The 20038-nt window shown below is 41.5% G+C and overlaps 1 protein-coding gene across 2 annotated transcripts in view; it reads right to left on the bottom strand.

Moving 5' to 3' along the window:
• The window catches only part of EEA1 (early endosome antigen 1), a 132373-nt gene extending 113172 nt beyond the window's left edge, over positions 1-19201 (bottom strand). Inside the window, exon 1 of one of the 2 annotated variants that reach the window (XM_061415737.1) lies at positions 18868-19201. In XM_061415737.1, coding sequence (XP_061271721.1) covers positions 18868-18891 — 24 coding nt within the window. In that variant the 5' untranslated portion in view covers positions 18892-19201. The remainder of the gene's footprint in view (positions 1-18867) is intronic. The other variant, XM_061415736.1, reaches the window with a different exon arrangement.
• Between the last annotated feature and the right edge of the window lie 837 nt (positions 19202-20038).

Genomic DNA, 20038 nt, shown 5'->3' on the forward strand with positions numbered 1-20038 from the left:
CTGGCTTACCTGAAATCACTACACCATCTAATGACAGTTACAATTAAAACTTAGGTTTCCAAGTCCTAACTCAATATCCTTACTATTGCAAATATTTCTTGGCCATCTCTCTTATATCCATCAAGACACTTAATTTCTCTAATCTCAACTTCCTCAATGACAAATTATAGGTATAGGACAAGATCATGGGTCCTTCTAGCTCCAAAACTCTCGTTCCATGATTCACATGGGCCCTAAACTGGCTAACTTAAAAGCATGCCCATAGAAACAAGGTCAAATATATTTCCAATCTTTATATATACTTAGCTTTCTTGTAGATACTTTCAAGACTCTAAAATTTAGTTACTAATTATTAATAGTTACATGAAAGCAGTCAAGTCAGGAAAAAAAGTAGCCAAGTCAATGAGAGACTATCAAAACTAATTACAAATTAAGTTACTTATAACTAAATTGGGTTTACAAACAATTAACTTGATACTAAGTGAAATGAAAGACTTTAATAACAGTTTTTAAATATCTAACATATAATTAAAACTGATCTACATATTTTAAGCAAGTTTGGACTTGCTTGATTCAATAAATATGGACAGACAGACCAAAAAATATATCAAAATAAGAATTCATAGTCTAGTTCTAAAAAGAGACATTTTTTTTTTTTTTTTTTTTTAGGCCCTTGCTAGCTATCAGTGAAAGGTTGTTGCTGAACCACGAAAAGACACCGGGATTCTTGGCCTCCGGAGGAGAAGAATTCAATCCGGGGCCAGAGACGAGGCTTGATCGCTCGGAGCTTCTGTGTAATAAAGTTTTATTAAAGTAGAAAGGAGAGAGAGAAAGGTTCTGACATAGGCATCAGAAGGGGGCAGAAAGAGTACCCCCTTGCTAGTGTTAGCAGTGGAGTTATATACTCTCCAAGAAATCAAAAGAATGTCTGGAGGTTGTAAAGACCTCACCAGACCTACTCCCGTAATTTACATTTTAAAATAACAGGATTAGCCAGAAGGTTTAATCCAGAGACTGTCCTCAGGCAGGATACATTCTTGTTATATAATCTTAAGGAATGTGTGTGTGTGGGGGGGGGGGGAGTTTGTCCTTTCTTCCTCCTTGAGAATTCCAGACCCCTCTCTCCTTGGGGACCCCTAGACTTCTTCTCAACCTGCCTAGGAAATGACTCTGTCATTCCCCCCTTTTCTTTTAGGAGAATTATGTTGCCAAGGGAAAGGGGCATCATTTTCATTCCATAACTACTTCCTGCTGTTTAGGGGCGTGGTCCCTAAATTGTTGAGCAACATATTCTCCTAACCCTCGTATTGAGGGTCTTTGATCCAGGGGCCCCAAGTAATAGTTGGAGGAGGCTGTGACACTCAGAGGAGCTTGGACAACCATTTGTAAGTTAAAAGCCTTCATGCGACAAGAAACAAATCCAATTACACAATTACAGATGCAGGGAGCAAACAGCAAAAACAGAACAATCAGAATTATTGTAATTAAGATAGTTTTCCACCATGGGGAACTAGTTAACATCTCCCAAAGTGAGGCAACTGAGGCTTCAGGAGTATCCATAGCCTCAATCATCTTGTTCATGTGTTTAGTAAAATGAGTAACGTTAGTGCTCATATCAGGTATATATGTACAGCGTTGGGTATGAATAATGGCACAAGTTCCTCCTTGTGCAGCCATCAGAATATCCAAAGCCAATCTGTTTTGTAAGACCACCTTTCTAATTTGTGCTTGTTTAGCATTAAGAGCTGAAACAGCTTTTTGAGAATCTTGAAATGCCTGAGTAAAATTAGTCAAAGCATCCACTCGTAGCATAACTCATAACATCCACTCAGCATAACTCCTCTCTGGAGTTCCCAGAGAGGGAACAAACACTGCAGCCAAATTATCATACCAGTGAAATACAGACCTTGCCCACTGAGTTTTAAGGTGTGGTAAATTAGCAGGCTTTTTTGGAAGCTCTGAAAATATGAAGCCTCGAGTTAAAGATGTGCACCTGCAGCAGCTCCACCAGGCTGCACACGCTGGGCGTCAAGGCTCAACACAGCCCCCTATTTGTCTCTCGGGGCTCCTGGGGTGCCGGGGCCACAGTGCTGCCTCCACCCCAGTCACAGCCCACACTGCCACTGCCATCCTACCACCCATCGCGCACCACTTTTCATTTTTTAAATCTAAAACATACCTGAGAGAACTAGGAAAGAGAAATAATAAAATTTCCTAAAGAACCTGTTGGCCATCTCAAAAATTCCAGAATGTGTTGAAGAACTACTATGTAAAATTCCAGAATCTAATAAAAATTCTAATCTACTGGCTATGAATTCTTGTTATAAAAGATATGCAGAATGTCAGTTTCAAAGAAGTACAACACAAAATCCATAAAATTAAAATCCATCCTGAATAGTATCATCTCTTATAATGCAAAAATCCCTGAGAAAGACTATCCAAATAGCAGACGACTTGTAATTCAGGTTCCCAAGGAAACAGTCTGAGATGGAAATCTGCAAGCAGGTTTACTGGAACGAGCTCTCAGGAACCCTTGTGCGGATACAGAGGCAGCACGACTGGCCCAAGGGAGAAGCTGAACAGCACTGCTGTGCACAGTGCTGAAGCAGTCTCAGTCGCCACTAGGAGCCCTAAGCTGGAACGGCCCTTCGTATTAGTCTCTAACAAAGACGAGAGGATGATTCTGTGCATCCCTACATCAACCAGGGATGAAACGTAGGCTGCTTCCAGGAAGGGGACAGAAACTTGGATGAGGAAGCCATGATTCCAAGCAATGAAAAGAATGTGCCTCTATCCTGAAGGGGGATCTATGTCCCACACCAAAGTGTCCACTGCAATAAATGTACCTTACTTGTATCTGAGATACGTATAAAGGGCTCGGAGAAGGCAATGGCACCCCACTCCAGTACTCTTGCCTGGAAAATCCCATGGACAGAGGAGTCTGGTAGGCTGCAGTCCATGGGGTCACTAAGAGTCGGACACGACTAGGCGACTTCACTTTCACTTTTCACTTTCATGCATTGGAGAAGGAAATGGCAACCCACTCCAGTGTTCTTGCCTGGAGAATCCCAGGGACGGGGGAGCCTGGTAGGCTACCGTCTATGGGGTCACACAGAGGCAGACACGACTGAAGTGACTTAGCATAGCATAAAGGGCTACACACTGGGGAAAGATGGGGGGGGGGAGCTCAGTAGAAAGAAAACACCCTATATCTGGCCGCTGTGGACACTGGAGGCAAGAACACACAGAAGCAGGGCCAGATTAGTCTGAGCTGTCCCCAGAAGAGGTCTAGAGCCCCGTCCTGCCCTAGTATTGGAGGGCCTGCTAGCTAGGTGGAGAGAGGCACGCTGTTTTTCACGGGGCGGGGACGACACTGACAGCTGAGACCTGAAAAAACATTTACTATTATTCTTATATTTTAATTTATTCCGTAGCTCGTTCTGGATTTTTTCCCTCTCTGTTGCTCTGGTTGTTTTTATTATTATCTCTAGACATTTGAGAACCTTATTCTTAATCAGTTTTATTTCCTTTACATACTTCTATGCTGGCTTTCTGTGGTTCTGTGGGGTTTTTCATTTTTTTTCTTTTTTGTTGTTCTTTAACTATATAAACCTTTTTTTATAGACTTCTATTTAACTTTTTGCTTTCTATTTTTTTCTTTTTTTCACTATGTTTGTTAGTTTGTTTTCTTTGCTTTATTCCATAGTTAGCACTCTGTTTTGGTCTTGTCTTCAGTTTTGTGTTTTAGTTGGTTTTGTTTTTAATTGGTCAATATTTTTGGTTTCACTTGCTCACCAGGTCACTCTTACATTTTGTCTTCTTTGGATTGTTTTGGTTTTGTTGGTGTGTATGTATGTCTGTGTGTATGTCTGTCTGTCTGTGTTGGGGGGCAGGTATGTTCCTTTGGTTTTGTTTCTATTTGTCTGATTTTGCATTTACCATTTGTCTGGGGTACATTTTTTATTTCCTGGTTTTTTGTTTCTTTTTTGTTTGTTTTAATTCCTATTATTGCCATTCCAGGAAGAATGAAGAGGCTGTCACAAAGAGTTGAACACAACTCAGCAACAACAAATTGTCATAACAACCTGTGGGATCTTGGTTTCATGGCCAGAGATCAAGCCTTTGCCTCTGGGGTTAAATTTAAAACCAAAAATTTAAGACATAAATCTAAGACTAGAAACTATAAAACTCTCAGAGGAAAATACAGGCAGAATACTCTGTCATAATTCACAGCAAGATCTTCTATGACCTGCCTCCTACAGTAATGGAAATAAAAACAAAAATAAACAAATGGGACCTAAGTAAACCTTAAAAGCTTTTGTATAGCAAAGGAAACCATAAACAAGATGAAAAGACAACCCTCAGAATGGGAGAAAATAGTTGTAAATGAAGCAACTGACAAAGGATTAATCTCCAAAATATACAAGCAATTCATGCCACTCAATATCAGAAAAACAAACAACCCAATCAAAAAATGGGCAGAAGATCTAAATAAACATTTCGCCAAAGATAAAGACATACAGCTCATAAACATCGCTTATTAAAAGAGAAATGCAAATCAAAACTACAACGAGGTATCACCTCACACCAGTCAGAAAGGCCAGCATCAAAAAATCTACAAACAATAAACATTGGAGAGGGTATGTAGAAAAGGGAACCCTCTTGCCCAGTTGGTGGGAATGTAAATTGATACAGCCACTATGGAGAAAACCACTATGGAGAAAATGGAGATTTCTTAAACTAGCAGTAAAACTACCATATGACTCAGCAATCTCACCCCTGGGCATATGCCCTGAGAAAGCCACAATTCTAAAAGACACATGTACCCCAGTGTTCACTGCAACATTATTTACCATAGCCAGAACACGAAAGCAACCTAGGTGTCCATCAACATGACTGGATAAAGAAGTTATGGTACATATATACAATGGAATTACTCAGCCATAAAAAGAAACACATCTGAGTCAGTTCTAGTAAGGTGGATGAAACTAGAGCCTGTTATACAGAGTGAAGTAAGTCAGAAAGAGAAAAACAAATACTGTATATTAACACACATATATGGAATCTAGAAAAATGGTCCTGATGAAACCCATCTGCAGGGCAGCAATAGACACAGATGTAGAGAACTGACTTGTAGACACAGCATGGGAAGGACAGGGTGCAACAAACTGAGAGAGCAGCACTGACACATATACATTACCCTATGTAAAACAGAGAGCCAGTGGGCATTCGCTATATGGTGCAAGCTCAACCTGGTGCTCTGTGACCATCTAGAGGGTGGGAAGAGGTGGGAGGAAGGTTCAAGAGGGAGGGGACATATGTGTACCTATGGCTGATTCATGTAGATGTATAGCAGAAACCAACACAACATTGTAAAGCAATTATCCTCCAATTAAAAATAAATATTTTTTCATTACAAATGTAATAATGCACAGAGAGGGGATTTCACTTCAAAACGCTGTAAAACAGTCCACTATGCTGCAAGCCTAGACGTCTTTTCAATTTTCCTTTTCTGAACTTCTCAGATTTCCATGATGGACATGATTTATATTTGTAACCAGAAAATATGTTCTTTTATTATTTCTAAATATTTTAAAACTAAATCATTGCTTTAAATATTTACAAGTTGAAAACAGATATAATAAGATTATACCAGAAAAATTAATGCCTTACAGAACAAAACAAACATATATTTCCTTACCAGAAATCTAACTAAATATGATTTACCTCTTAATCAACCCCCACAACAGTGCATTTTGGCATGGCACTAGACAAAGAAATTCTTAAAACAATATCCAAATATTACTCAGCTAATAAAGTCCAAATAAAGGATCACTGAGACTCTAGAAAAATTTTTACATTAGCATACATATGTAAAACTTAACCACAGTCTAATATTAAAAATTAAAATAAGGAGGAAAATGTGCTTTTAAATCCCATCTACTGGTATGAGCCATGCAATACTTAAACAGACGTCTATGCAACTAGGTTATTCATGTTATTGTATTAAATATATCAGTCATAGTGCATGCAATGGCCAGGATCTATCCTAATGTAAAATACCCTATCCTCAATACCACAGCTCATATTGAGAACACAGTCCAAGACAATCAGGTTATATGACCCCATATCTATTGCCAAGTGACCAAATGTGATCACCTGGACCCAACAGCAGCCATCCACAAGCTAGGTAGCAACCAATAAAAATGGCTCAGTGGCAAAGCAAACAAACAAACCCCACTGTGAAGAATGAACCACTGCTGAATTTCAAGCATAGGCCTTTAAATTGCAGACCATGAAGAAAAATGACTAGTCACACAAACTGGCACTAAACAGATACATAATGCAGCCATGAGGTAAATAAGAGTATAATCCAGCCAAAATACCATTGCTTCTTGAGAGTGCAGAAGCTCTTAAAGAAAAAATTAGAGAGTTAAGAAAATTAGCTAGCACCAAATGAACCTAACCAGAACTATAATCACTGTTTCCAAGCCAGAGTAAAAGCTTATATCTAGAATGATCTGTAAAAGATGTGTTTCATGGTATCACAATTCCTAGAAGGAAGAATCTTAAGAATCAAATGACCTCACTCCACTCCCAACCTCAGTTGACTAAACCAGCAGTGAACATCTGACCCAGAGGAAGCAACTCTATTACTGGCCAACCAGACTTTTACACATTATCCAATAAGAAAAGATAAGGAGGACATTTTAGATTCTTCTCTTGGGGTATGGAAGTTGAGACATCTGGCCAGTTGGCTATGCAAAGGTAAGGTGAAAAGCAAGTAGAATCATGTGGCCAGATGCTCACTTGAGCATACTAAGCAAGTAACAGCAAGGAAGATGGACACAGGATGCAGAGACCGAACGCCACTGGTCCATGAGATTGTGTGAGATAAAAGAGAGGCCTCTCCTCCTGACACCATTCTAGGTTCCACTGTCTACACACCCAACTGTACAGCAATTCTTGTTCTTAGATCACTTTGAAAACTTACAATAAATCCTTTTCAACTTAGACTGATTTGAGGAAGTTTATAATCCTTGAAAATAAAAGGCACTTATTAGAATATTGTCCAAGTATGATAGGTTACATTCATGCATTTAAAATTTGATTAACTACTGTTTCCTCTCCTCCATATATCATGGAAAAGTAAGTCTGTGCTCCTGTTTCTGTGCCCTTGCTTCCCATCCAATCATTTCTCCCTATGACCCTCCTGAAACCGAACTAGGTATGACCTAACTATTCAGGTTCAGCCTGGCTCCAGAGTTCTTTACCATTCCATCAGTGGACACTACTCAATCCTTATCTGACTTCATGTCTCTTCAATGTGCACACATACCTAATACTTGCCTCAACTAGTCTCCTGAGTGCTGGGCCTAGTAAATATCTGTTGGGATGTCCAAACCTCTAGTTCACACTCATCTTCTCCCCAAAGCTGTTCTTCCTCCTCCTCTATTCTTCATCTTAGTCCATTCCACCCAGACTACTCACAAGTCGATAAGTCCTATTAATTCTCCTAACATTCCTGAAAATCTATCCTTTCTCTATTCCCAAAGCCATCGTCTGATTCAAGCTTTTGACAACCTCTGGGAGGTAGAAATTCTGATTCAATGGAGGAACATGGCTATCTTTTTTTCTTTTTTTAAAAAATGATTCCAAATGATTCCAATGTGCAACAATTTTAGGAACTAAAAAGTTACTACCTTTTAGCCAGCCTCTCCCTTAATGGCGACATCCTCTCTACACAGCTACCAAGTCAACATACATCATTAAAAATACTGGGTTGGCCAAAAGGTTTGTTCAGGTTTCAACATAGGATGCTACAGGAAAAAACCAAACAATGTTTGGTTCAACTCAATACATCGAGTATCAAATATTAACAGAGGTTTTCAGTTCAGTTCAGTCGCTCAGTCGTGTCTGACTCTTTGCAACCCCATGGACTGCAGCACGCCAGGTTTCCCTGTCCATCACCAACTTCTGGAGCTTGCTCAAACTCATGTCCATCAAGTCAATGATGTCATCCAACCACCTCATCCTCTAACATCCCCTTCTCCTTCTGCCTTCAATCTTTCCCAGCATCAGAGTCTTACACACTAAGAAAAAACAACAACAACAACAAAATCCCCCTAAGGGAACTCAGTCTACCAGTGAAGTCCAGTACCACAAAAACAATGTAGTAAGTTTTGCAGATATCTATATACTAAGAGTTTTAGTATTCTAAGCTACTATAGGGGTTGTTGGTTGGCTTACTTGCTAAATCACGTTCAGCTCTTTTTGACCCCATAGACTGTAGCCCGCCAGGCTCCTCTGTTCATGGGATTTCCCAGGCAAGAATACTGGAGTGGGTTGCCATTTCCTTCTCCAGGGGATCTTCCCAATCCAGGGATAGAATCCATGTCTCCTGCTTGGCAGGTAGATTGTTCACCACTGAGCCATCTGGGAAGCCCAAACCACTATATATTATATTAAATGTTTACTGAATGCTGGTTCTGTGGTGAGTGCTTCATGAACATTATTTCATTTAATCCTTCTACAATACTGTAAAGTACATATTTGGCTCAATTCACAGATAAAGCAGTGGGTACCAGAGAGTTTGAAATCTTGGTCTAATTCCAAAAACCCATTCTCTTAATCAGTATGGGGTGCTCTGGGAGAAGAAATAAAAAGCAAGGAACTTTTTTTCTTAGGTGATACTAACTCTAAATACCACCTAAACTGAGCAATGTGGACAAGCACTGGTAGGACAACCGGAGAAGAGCAAAGCACTTATATAGAGATGTGAAGGGATGGGAGAAGAGAGAAAGTTGTGGGAAACCCACTAAACAGATGCCGAGGTCAATGAATATACAGAGAGGTAGATGGAGATGAGTGTGAAACGGAATCTTTGTTCCCCAAGGAACCAGAGCAATATGGGCCTTGCATGCCAACATAGAGAATCTAGACATCTCCTATGGGCACTGAGGAGTCACTAACAAATTTTAGAAGACTGATTGACCTTATTTACTTTCTACGAAGACTACCTGGAAAAATATTTTTGAAGAGTCTTATTACAAATTTGATTAAGAACTTTCTGTGGCTCTATATTGTCTATTGTATAATATCCAAAATCTTGTCTTATTTCTTATAACTATCTCCACTGACATGTAGAAATGTTTACAATTTCCCTAAGATGTCCTAGGCTGCTTCAGGTTTTTGCATCTGCATGGTTCCCAAAAATGCCTTCTGTCCCTCGTTCATCCTTGCCTGAGACACTCAGGCTTCTGCAAGGCCTTCAACATTTCCATTCCTTATCTCCCTCCCTCCCGCTTCAGTTCACTGCAGTTCACTCGGGTGGTGTCATCTGCACATCTGAGGTTCTTGATATTTCTCCCAGCAATCTTGATTCCAGCTTGTGCTTTCTCCAGCCCAGCGTTTTTCATGATGTACTTGGCATATAAATTAAATAAGCAGGGTGACAATATACAGCCTTGATGCACTCCTTTACCAATTTGAACCAGCTGTTGTTCCATGTCCAGTTCTAACTGTTGCTTCCTGACCTGCATTCAGATTTCTTAAGATGCAGGTCAGGTGGTCTGGTATTTCCATCTCTTTCAGAATTTTCCAGTTTGTTGTGATCCACACAGTCAAAGGCTTTGGCATAGTCAATAAAGCAGAAGTAGATATTTTTCTGGAACTCTTGCTTTTTTGATGATCCGACAGACGTTGGCAATTTGATCTCTGGTTCCTCTGTCTTTTCTAAATCCAGCTTGAACATCTGGAAGTTCACGATTCATGTACTGTTGAAGCCTCACTTGGAGAATTTTGAGCATTACTTTGCTAGCATGTGAGATGAGTGCAATTGTGAGGTAGTTTGAGCATTCTTTGGCATTGCCTTTCTTTGGGATTGGAATGAAAACTGACCTTTTCCTGTCCTGTGGCCATTGCTCAGTTTTCCACATTTCCTGGCATAGTGAGTGCAGCACTTTCACAGCATCATCTTTCAGGATTTGAAATAGCTCAATTGGAATTCCATCACCTCCACTAGCTTTGTTCATAGTGATGATTCCTAAAGCCCACTTGACTTCCCATTCCAGGATATCTGGCTTTAGGTGAGTGATCACACCATCGTGGTTGTCTGGGTCATGAAGATCTTTTCTGTATAGTTTTTCTGTGTATTCTTGCCCTCCCCCTCACACCATAGAATTACTTTTTCTTTTGTGATCACATTCTTCCTCTGGGTATCTACTGACACATCACGTTGCTTTGTAATTATTTAAATTTAAGTATCTGTCTCACTCCATTAAAACTCTTGCAGAGTTTTACTATTAAAACTCTGCATCCCAAGCCCAGCCAGTTATCAGTACAGATGTTCAACACTGTGACAAATGACTACACACACAAAGTATAAAAAATAAATAAATAACAAGGGAGTGATAAGAAAAGCATTCCTTGAATAAATCTGGAGTACGTAATAATAAAAAAACATTAACAGTAGCTAACATTTCTAGAGAACTTACTCTGAGCCAGATACTGTAGTAACAGTGTCACATGTTTTAATACACTTAATCCTCACAGCTGTATCAGAAGGGTACTATTATCATGACCATTTTAATGAAACACAGAGAACTCAAGAAACTTGCCCAAAGCTACCCAGCTAGTAAATGGGGTGCAGATGCCTCTCCAGGCAGTTTGGCTTCAGAGTTCAGGTTCTTGACCAACTATACTATCTCTTCAGCTCCAGCAAAGACCACCCATGTAAGAAAACAGTTCTAGCCCTGGTTCTTTCATATCTTCATTTCTTTTTTATTCTTAACACACTAAAAATAAATCTACACAGTGAGAAAAAATTCTACTTCTCAAAATTTGCTTCAGTAAATGAGTAATAATTTCATCAAACTTACATGTGTAACTAGTCTGGGAGGACTTCCGGAACATCTTAGTTAGATCAGAGCCCTCCTGCTGTTTGCTTCTGGGGCTCTCTGTGCTTTTCCTTCCGATCACTCACCCAAGGAACATAAGTGACTGTTTGAACAGTTCCACAGTTCGCCCCTGGTTACTCAGCTCCACAGGGGCTCACGTCTATTTTCCTCCTAAGTGCATCCACATCACACAGTAGACACAAAGATGTATGAGAAGGAGATATGTTCAGGTCTTTGCTATTCATCTCTTGCTTCTGCTCCCACGGCCATCATCATAAGGCAAATCGTAATTGCTTTGATTTTAAAATCCATCTCCTCTGATCTCTGCCTGTACTCTCCTACAGTCCTATAATATGCATCACATGCAACACTGACAAATTAATTTCTTCTTAAAACATTCTTTTAGATGCTCACTCAGCAAACATTACCTCCTACTATGTGCCTGAAGGGAACCGAAATATGTAACCCTAAAATATGTCACTTTGGCACATTGATTATTTTTAATTAAAAGCGCTTAAACAGCAGGTCCAAGAACAACACTCTGACCCTCCTTTTGAGTAAAAATTACTAGGCAGTCAGTGTACATCTCTGAGACCTCGGTCTTGTTTTCAGTAAGCAACCCGCTCCATTGTCCTGAACTCCTGGAATGTGTCTTTAGTCTGATAAATTATCAGCACTCAGATCCAGGGAAGGGCAGTAATTAAATTCTGTTCCATATGCTAAACACCTACTGATCACCCAGTGATCATCACCTTATTGCCAAATTCAGACTTAAATTGAAGAAAAGTAGGGAAAACCACTATTCAGGTATGACCTAAATCAAATTGCTTACGATTATACAGTGGAAGTGAGAAATAGATTTAAGGGATTAGATCTGACAGACAGAGTGCCTGATGAACTATGGATGGAGGTTCATAACACTTTAAAAGAGACAGAGATCAAGACCATCCCCAAGAAAAAGAAATGAAAAAAAGCAAAATGCCTGTCTGAGGAGGCCTTACAAATAGCTGTGAAAAGAGAAAAGCAAAGGAGAAAAGGGAAGAAATACCCATTTGAATGCAGAGTTCCAAAGAATAGCAAGGAGAGATAAGAAAGCCTTCCTCAGTGATCAGTGCAAAGAAATAGAGGAAAACAATAGAATGGGAAAGACTAGAGATCTCTTCAAGAAAATTAGAGATACCAAGGGAACATTTCATACAAAGATGGGCTCGATAAAGGAAAGAAATGGTATGGACCTAACAGAAGCAGAAGATATTAAGAAGAGGTGGCAAGAATAATACACAAAAGAACTATACAAAAAAGATCTTCATAACCCAGAAAACCACGATAGTGTGATCACTCACCTAGAGCCAGACATCCTGGAATGTGAAGTTAAGTGGGCTTTAGGAATCATCACTACGAACAAAGCTAGTGGAGGTGATGGAATTCCAGTTGAGCTATTTCAAATTCTAAAAGATGATGCTGTGAAAGTGCTGCACTCGATATGCCAGCAAATTTGGAAAACTCAGCAGTGGCCACAGGACTGGAAAAGGTCCGTTTTCATTCCAATCCCAAAGAAAGGCAATGCCAAAGAATGCTCAAACTACCTCACAATTGCACTCATCTCACATGCTAGCAAAGTAATGCTCAATATTCTCCAAGCAAGGCTTCAACAGTATGTGAACCGTGAACTTTCAGATATTCAAGCTGGATTTAGAAAAGGCAGAAGAACCAGAGATCAAATTGCCAACATCTGTCGGATCATCGAAAAAGCAAGAGTTCCAGAAAAACATCTACTTCTGCTTTATTGACTATGCCAAAGCCTTTGACAGTGTGGATCACAACAAACTGGAAAATTCTGAAAGAGATGGGAATACCAGACCACCTGATCTGCCTCTTGAGAAATCTGAATGCAGGTCAGGAAGCAACAGTTAGAACTGGACATGGAAAAACAGACTGGTTCTAAATTGGTAAAGGAGTACATCAAGGCTGTATATTGTCACCCTGCTTATTTAATTTATATGCCGAGTACATCATGAGAAATGCTGGGCTGGAGGAAGCACAAGCTGGAATCAAGATTGCTGGGAGAAATATCAAGAACCTCAGATATGCAAAAAGTGAAGAAGAACTAAAGAACCACTTGATGAAAATGAAAGAGGAGAGTGAAAAAGTTGACTTAAAACTCAACATTCAGAAAACGAAGACTGTGGCATCTGGTCCCATCACTTCATGGCAAATAGATGGGGAAACAGTGTCAGACTTTATTTTTGGGGCTCCAAAATCACTGCAGATGGTGACTGCAGCCATGAAATTAAGACTCTTGCTGCTTGGAAGAAAAGTTATGACCAACCTACACAGCGTATTAAAAAGCAGAGACATAACTTTGCTGACAAAGGTCCATCTAGTCAAAGCTATGTTTTTTCCAGTAGTTACATATGGATGTGAGAGTTGGACTATAAAGAAAGCTGAGCGCCGAAGAATTGATGCTTTTGAACTGTGGTACTGGAGAAGATCTCCTTGGACTTCAAGGAGATCCAACCAGTCCATCCTAAAGCAAATCAGTCCTGAATATTCACTGGAAGGAGTGATGCTGAAGCTGAAGCTCCAATACTTTGGCCACCTGATGCTTACTCACAATGGCAACACAACATAAGGTACATATAGCGAGGGTGAGGGGCGGGGGGGAGAAGCAAGAGGCGATCTGTATTCTTCATAAATGTCATAAATTACGAAGAAATGCTCTGGTAATGTTTCAGATTAACAGAAGCTAACAACTACATATAATATCTAAACCTAACCGTGACCTCCCTGGTGGTACAGTGGATAGGAATCCGACTGCCAATGCAGGGGACAAGGGTTCAATCTCTAGTCCAAGAAGACACCACGTGTTTTGTTTCACGACTACTCAGCCCACTGGCCTGGGGCCCATGGTCTGCAACCAGAGAAGCCACCCCGCCCACAACTAGAGAAAGCCCTTGTACAGCAAAAAAGACCTTGGGCTATCAAAAATAAACAAATTATTTTTAAAAAAAGAAATAAACCTAACTGGACCCTAAACTAGTAAGGGGGAAATACTACAAAGGACATTATCAGGTCAATTGAAAAAAAATGGAATTATGAATAGTAAATAGAATCAATGTAAATTTATGAAGTTGGCAACTATACTGTAGTTATGTAAAAGAACATCCCTGTTCTTCATTGAAGCTTTCAGAGGTGAAAAGCCATAACTGGTCCTCAAGTGATTCAAGAAAAAAAAAAAAAAATTACACATATACAGAGAGAGAAGCATGTAAGTAATAAAGCAAACAGGATAAAATGTGAACAATAAGTAAATCTAGATAAAGAGTATACAGCTGTTTCTTGTATTATTTTATTCTTTTAACTTTCTGTAAGCTTGAAATTAGTTCCAAATAAAAGTTTAAAAGTATCTATGTATTGCACTGTCCAATACAGTAGCCACCAACTATATAAGGCTGCTGAACATTTAAAATATGGCCTGTCCAAAGTTAGATGTGCTGTTAGTGCAAAATACAAATCAGATTTCAAAAACTTAGTATAAGAAAAATCTCATCAGTAATTTTTATGTTGACTATATGTTGAAATATTTTAGATATACTGAGTCATTATATTGACTATATATTGTGTCAGAATAAATCTATTTTAAAAATTAATTTCACGTCTTCACTTTTTTAAAAAATGTCTCCTTGACAGTGATTATCTTTATTCATTTACTTGGCTGAGTTGAGTCTTAGTGGTGGCTCTCTGGCTCAGCAGTTGTAGCACACAGGCTTAGTTACTACTCGGCATGTGGGATCTTAGTTCCCCGACCAGGGTTCAAACCTACATACCCTGCACTGCAAGGCGGATTCTTAACCACTGGATCACCAGGGAAGTCCCTCTTCACTTATTTTAAATGTGGCTACTAGAAGCTTTAAATCACATATGTGATTCGTATTTGCATTGGACAGGGCTGAGCTAGATGGTCAAGAATCTCCACGATGAGGTGTCACACAATTTTAAGTTTCTCTCTCAATTTCTTTCTGCTGTAAGCAGACCTCTATCTCTCGGTTTTAAGCTACTTAAGGGTAAGAATCAGTTTTATTCACGGCTGTACCTCCAGTATCGAGCACATATCCAGTGTTATTTAATATTAAACACTTGTTTATTGAAAGGCAATATGCAAAGAATGGAGGGATAGCAGGAAGAATGAAATCATTCTTGTCTCTGAGTCTGTTTATACTGTAAACTCCTTCCTAGAATGAAAGTAACTCTCTTCCTCTGCTAAGCATCTTCTTCAAAACCCCATCCCTCCAAGGAGACTCTCCACTCACACAGGTTCATTCTGATCAGTTCTCCTCTGTACTACTACAGCCTTCATTTTCTGTATAATTCACTTAGGCACTTAATCATATAAATTCCCTGAGAGAGAATTTAGATCTCATATTTTTCCCATATTTTCCACAATGACCAGCACAGTACTAACCATATCAGTTGAGGAGCAGAGAAAAGGGGCAGGGGGATGGATTGAGGAAATTTGGCTTTAGTCTCAGTTCCGACACCTACTGTGTTGCTTTAGATAAAACACTTTATCTCTCCCTTTCTACTCTCACTTTTAAAATCAGAGAGACCCATTAACCATAAAAAAAGACTTCTGTTTCCACAATTCTAGAATTAAATTCATTTTTTCTTTAGCAGTATTACCAATAAAAGCAAATCTAATACACTTAAAGATCTCAGTTAAATGAGTAAAATCCCTAAGAATGAAATGGCAACAAAGCTTATAAACCGCCTTAAGTACTAAATGCTGGTGTCTTTCCAGCCATGAAGCTCTTTAAATCCACATTTCTCCTCAAAGCCTGTTAAGTAAAACAATCAATACAAACATATTAGAGCTACCTCAATGTTTTTTTTTTTTTTTTCAGACTTTTACAAGCCTCAAAGAAACACTTTTTAGTAGCTAATGGAAGAAAGAAAAAACAGAAACTAAATTTTCTATAAAGTACCCTGGTACCTTATTGGTGATGTTCAAAGATTCTGAGTTACAATCGACTATAAGCACACTGTTTCTTTTTTCAAAAATGCTATTTAAAGTACACTATTCAGAGGAAAATTACAAGAGTTAAAATGAAAAGGTCATGTAAAAAACAGAATGTTAAAAAAGTATGCAATTTAATTTCAAAGCATGAACACCATTTCAAACAAATCTCTAACTAAGCCACCTTCAGTCAGTTCAGTTGCTCAGTCGTGTCCAGCTCTTTTCGGCCCCATGGACTGCAGCAGGCCAGGCCTCCCTGTCCATCACTAACTCCAGAACTTACTCAAACTCATGTCCATTGAGTCAGTGATGCCATCCAACCATCCCATCCTCTGTCGTCCCCTTCTCCTCCGAGTCACCTTAGTTTTAATCTTGTATCTCATGACCTCTTCTGAGAAATAAGATTATCAAGATGGGAGAAAATAAAATGGTTGCCATGGTACATAAAGATTCAAGTTATACTTGTCAGTAAATACCACCTGTGGAGTTTAAACTAGTAATACAAATTACAAGATTTCTTTAAGGATTTATCCAAATGCTCCTAAATGCTGAGCATTAACACTGACCCATCTATAAGATTAGAGCCGAATTCCACCCAGGGGACTCTAGCCACCTCTGTAGCCTCACCTCCTATCAATCCCTGCACATCATTTGCCTACCTAAACTTAATTGTTCACACTCCCCTTAATATTACATGCCCATTTTATGACTTCTGGTCTAGGCAGCCACAGTTCCCTCAGCCCAACCAGCCTTCCCCTCTTTTGAGCTGCAAATATTCCCTCCTCCCAGAAGCTCTTCCAGATCTCCCCAATACCCTCCCAGGAAGTGGCCTGCGGGCACTATTCATTCTTCCATTACAAAGCACTTCCATTACTTTTAAATGGCCATTCCCTCAACCAGCTGTGAATTCTAAAAGGAGGGCCCATATCTTATTTAACTGGTTCCTAGGCCCCGAGCAGATATTTTGCATTTACTGCCACTCAAGAATACTGAAGGGGAAAAAAAAGTAGTAAGCAGAGAGATACAATTCAAACTTTTCTATAAAGGAATATATAAATTTAAGACAGCGATTTTCAGCCAGGGCAATTTTGCCCCCACGTGACATTTGGTAAAGTCTTCAGATATTTCTGGTTGTCACAAAAGTGGGTAGGGGATTGCAAGGGGAGGGGGGGAGTGCTATGGCATCTAGGAGGTAGAAGCCAGGGATGCTGCTAAACATCCTGCAATGCAAACTACAGCCACTACAACAAAGAATTATCCGCTCACAAATGTCAATAATGCCATGTTGCCAAGTGACTTACAACATCTCAGCAATAACCAGAATAAATTCCCACCTTGTAGTTTCACCTGAAACTTCTGGAGCCATTGATGTGTATGCACCAACACTCAAAATGCCCTTTATACAACTGTAACGCTTAAGAACACTAAACCAAGAGTACCTGAAAGCTGCTGTACCTCTGAAAACTAGAAGCTATTCTTAAGTCAGTAAACACTTTGTTTCACTTATAAACTTCAAAGCAAACCAGAGGCAAGCTAATGATCATCTTCAGCTGTGGGACTACGTTACAAAAAAATCTGAGGCATGAGGAAATGAGTTCCTCCAAGTGTGAAAAAAGAAAACTCTCATCAGTGCGAGTAAACCATGCACAGATGCCTTTAAGGTTGAACTGATGGCCAGAGTAAAGCGTATGCCCTTGCTACTGACAAAAACAGCACTTATCAAGATTTCAAAAACTGACAAAACATTGCAGAAAATCATCAAATGCCAATACAAGGTGGCAGATACAGAAATTAACTCTTTCTCCCCCTGATACATGACCAAGTTTCATGTGACTTGAACGTTTCACAAAGCTCTGCAGGCGCAAGGACACTCCCTTTCTCTACAGGGGATGACTCAACTCTCTTCAGCACCTTCCTGGACTGCATACTAGAAGTTCAATAAACTCCTTTTGTGCTTGGAACTAGTTACCCTACTCCCTCAGGAACCGGCTAATGGGTTCGGCACCAAATTTTCAACCATTTCTCTTTTTGTTGCACTCCCATTAGGCTCAAAAAGAGTTTTAAAAAAGCTAACCAGACAAAAACTTGAGTTAACAGTAACTCTTACAGAAAACATTTTAATTTTTATTCTAGGAACTGATTCCTAAACAAAACACCTCCAGCTTTCCAATACTTAATCTTTGTATCTTAAGGTATTTCCAGATCTGAAATGGACATAGCACTGGCAGAAAGTAAAGGAGCATTCCGTTAAGTAAAGCTTACAACTGATTTATTCTTGGATAACTCGAAAAAGGTACTAGGCTGGCAGAGGAAAACGCATTTTTAATTGGAGGAGAAAAAAAGTTGCCAACTCTGAGTAATATCTTCCTTCGCAGCTGACTTGGCCAGTTAGGTGTCGGTACCGCCACTGGGCCGATGCTAGGCCAGGCTTCACCACATCCCCCTGCGGGGTCGCCCCGCTGAGGTAACGAAGCCGCGTGTGGCAGGTGCGCGTCGTGAAAAGTTGGGGGGCACGCCAGGCGGGGCGCTGTGGGAAGAGGCGAGCCCGCCTGCCCCGGGCTCCCAGCGCGCGTTCTCCGGCCTGGCGCGCGGATGGCGGGCCGGACCCGCAGGCACTAACTCTCCATTTTCACACCACTCCAGGTTCTGGAAGGAGCGTGCGGACACCACACCCTCCCGCGCGCACTGACAGCCCGCGCGAGAGCCGGGCCGGGGCCTGGGCGTGCGGAGCCGCGGGGGACCAGACGCCCGGCCCCGGCCTGCTGCCCAGCCGCCGCCCCGCCCGCCCGCCCTCCCTGCCCCTGCGGCCCGCCCCCGGAGCAGACGACCGAGGCCTAATCGCCGCCCGGGCTGCGGGGCCTAAAGAAGGAAGGAGCCCGCGCTGAGGAGGGGGCAGCTTCCGCGTCCCCGGCTCTCCCCTCACGTGCTCCTGGAAAGACGGTTTCTCTCTCTTACCCTCTGCAGAATCCTCCTTAACATGGTTTAAACACCACCGGCGCCGCCGCGGTGACTCTCCGAACCTTCCGCGGGGGCCTCTCACTACTCGGGGGTGCGCGGGCTGTAGGGACTGAGCCGGGAGAGGACTGGGAGGAGGACGGGGCGAGGCGGTGGCGGCGGCCGCTCGGGCGGCCCGGACTTCCCCGCAAGCTGCGAGAAGGAGCGCGCCCGAGAGAGCGACGAGGTAGCCAGGGAGCGCCGCCCGCCTGCCAGGTCTTCCCCCGTAACTGACAGCGGGGCGGACCCACCCTCCGCCGCACCGCCCTCTCGGCCTGTCCATCCACGGGAGGCGGGGCTAGAAGGGGCCTGGCCCGCAGCTGCGACCAATCGAAAGCGGCGGCGGCGTGGGTGGTTGCGTGACGGACAGGCGGCAGGACGTGGGCGCCGCCGCCGCTCCTTCCGGCTGGTTGGGGGACGCCACGGCCGCCGAGCGCATGCCCGCGCTCCGTCGGAGGACGCTCCCGCGCTCAGACCGCGTACCCGCTAGGGGAACCGGTGGGGGTCCGTGACCGCGACACCAAGAGGGATCTCGGGGCAGGTACCTAGACTGCACCTCAGACTACTCTGTAAAATTTGTCAGTGTGACCCTGGCCTTGACCGTACCTGAACGGGACCGTCATTTCTGCTGGAAGCGCTTAGTCCCTGGGTGGAAGCAAAGGAGAGAATCACAGACACGATTAACCGGTCTGATAGGCTTCTCTCCCCTGGTCCAATCCCTGGCTCCTTTCCCTTCTCCCTTCCTGCTCCTAATGTCAACCGAAGAGAAAGTAAAGAACCAGAAGAAACAATAGGAAGAAACTGGAATTTGAATTAGCAAGAGAAGTTTGGGGTTGTCTGTTTTGGACTATAACAACAATATTTAATGGGGTGATGTCGTTAACATGTTGCACTATCTAAAGCCCATGCTTGGTCCATTCTCCTAAGAAATTTTAAATCCTCTTCTGATAGCAGATGTATATGAAGTGAATCGACCTTAATGCGTCTGTTTCATAGATTAAGAAAAAATAATGCGGTCACGGATAAACAGTTTGCCAAAACAAGGACGTGGACTTGGAAGTGGTCCTGGAACTGACTTCCAGCCACGACATCATTATTTACACTCAAAAATCACAGCTGCGAAATCCTACCA

The sequence above is a fragment of the Bos javanicus genome, chromosome 5 (assembly GCF_032452875.1).
Source record: "Bos javanicus breed banteng chromosome 5, ARS-OSU_banteng_1.0, whole genome shotgun sequence".
NCBI classification, from domain to species: domain Eukaryota; kingdom Metazoa; phylum Chordata; class Mammalia; order Artiodactyla; family Bovidae; genus Bos; species Bos javanicus.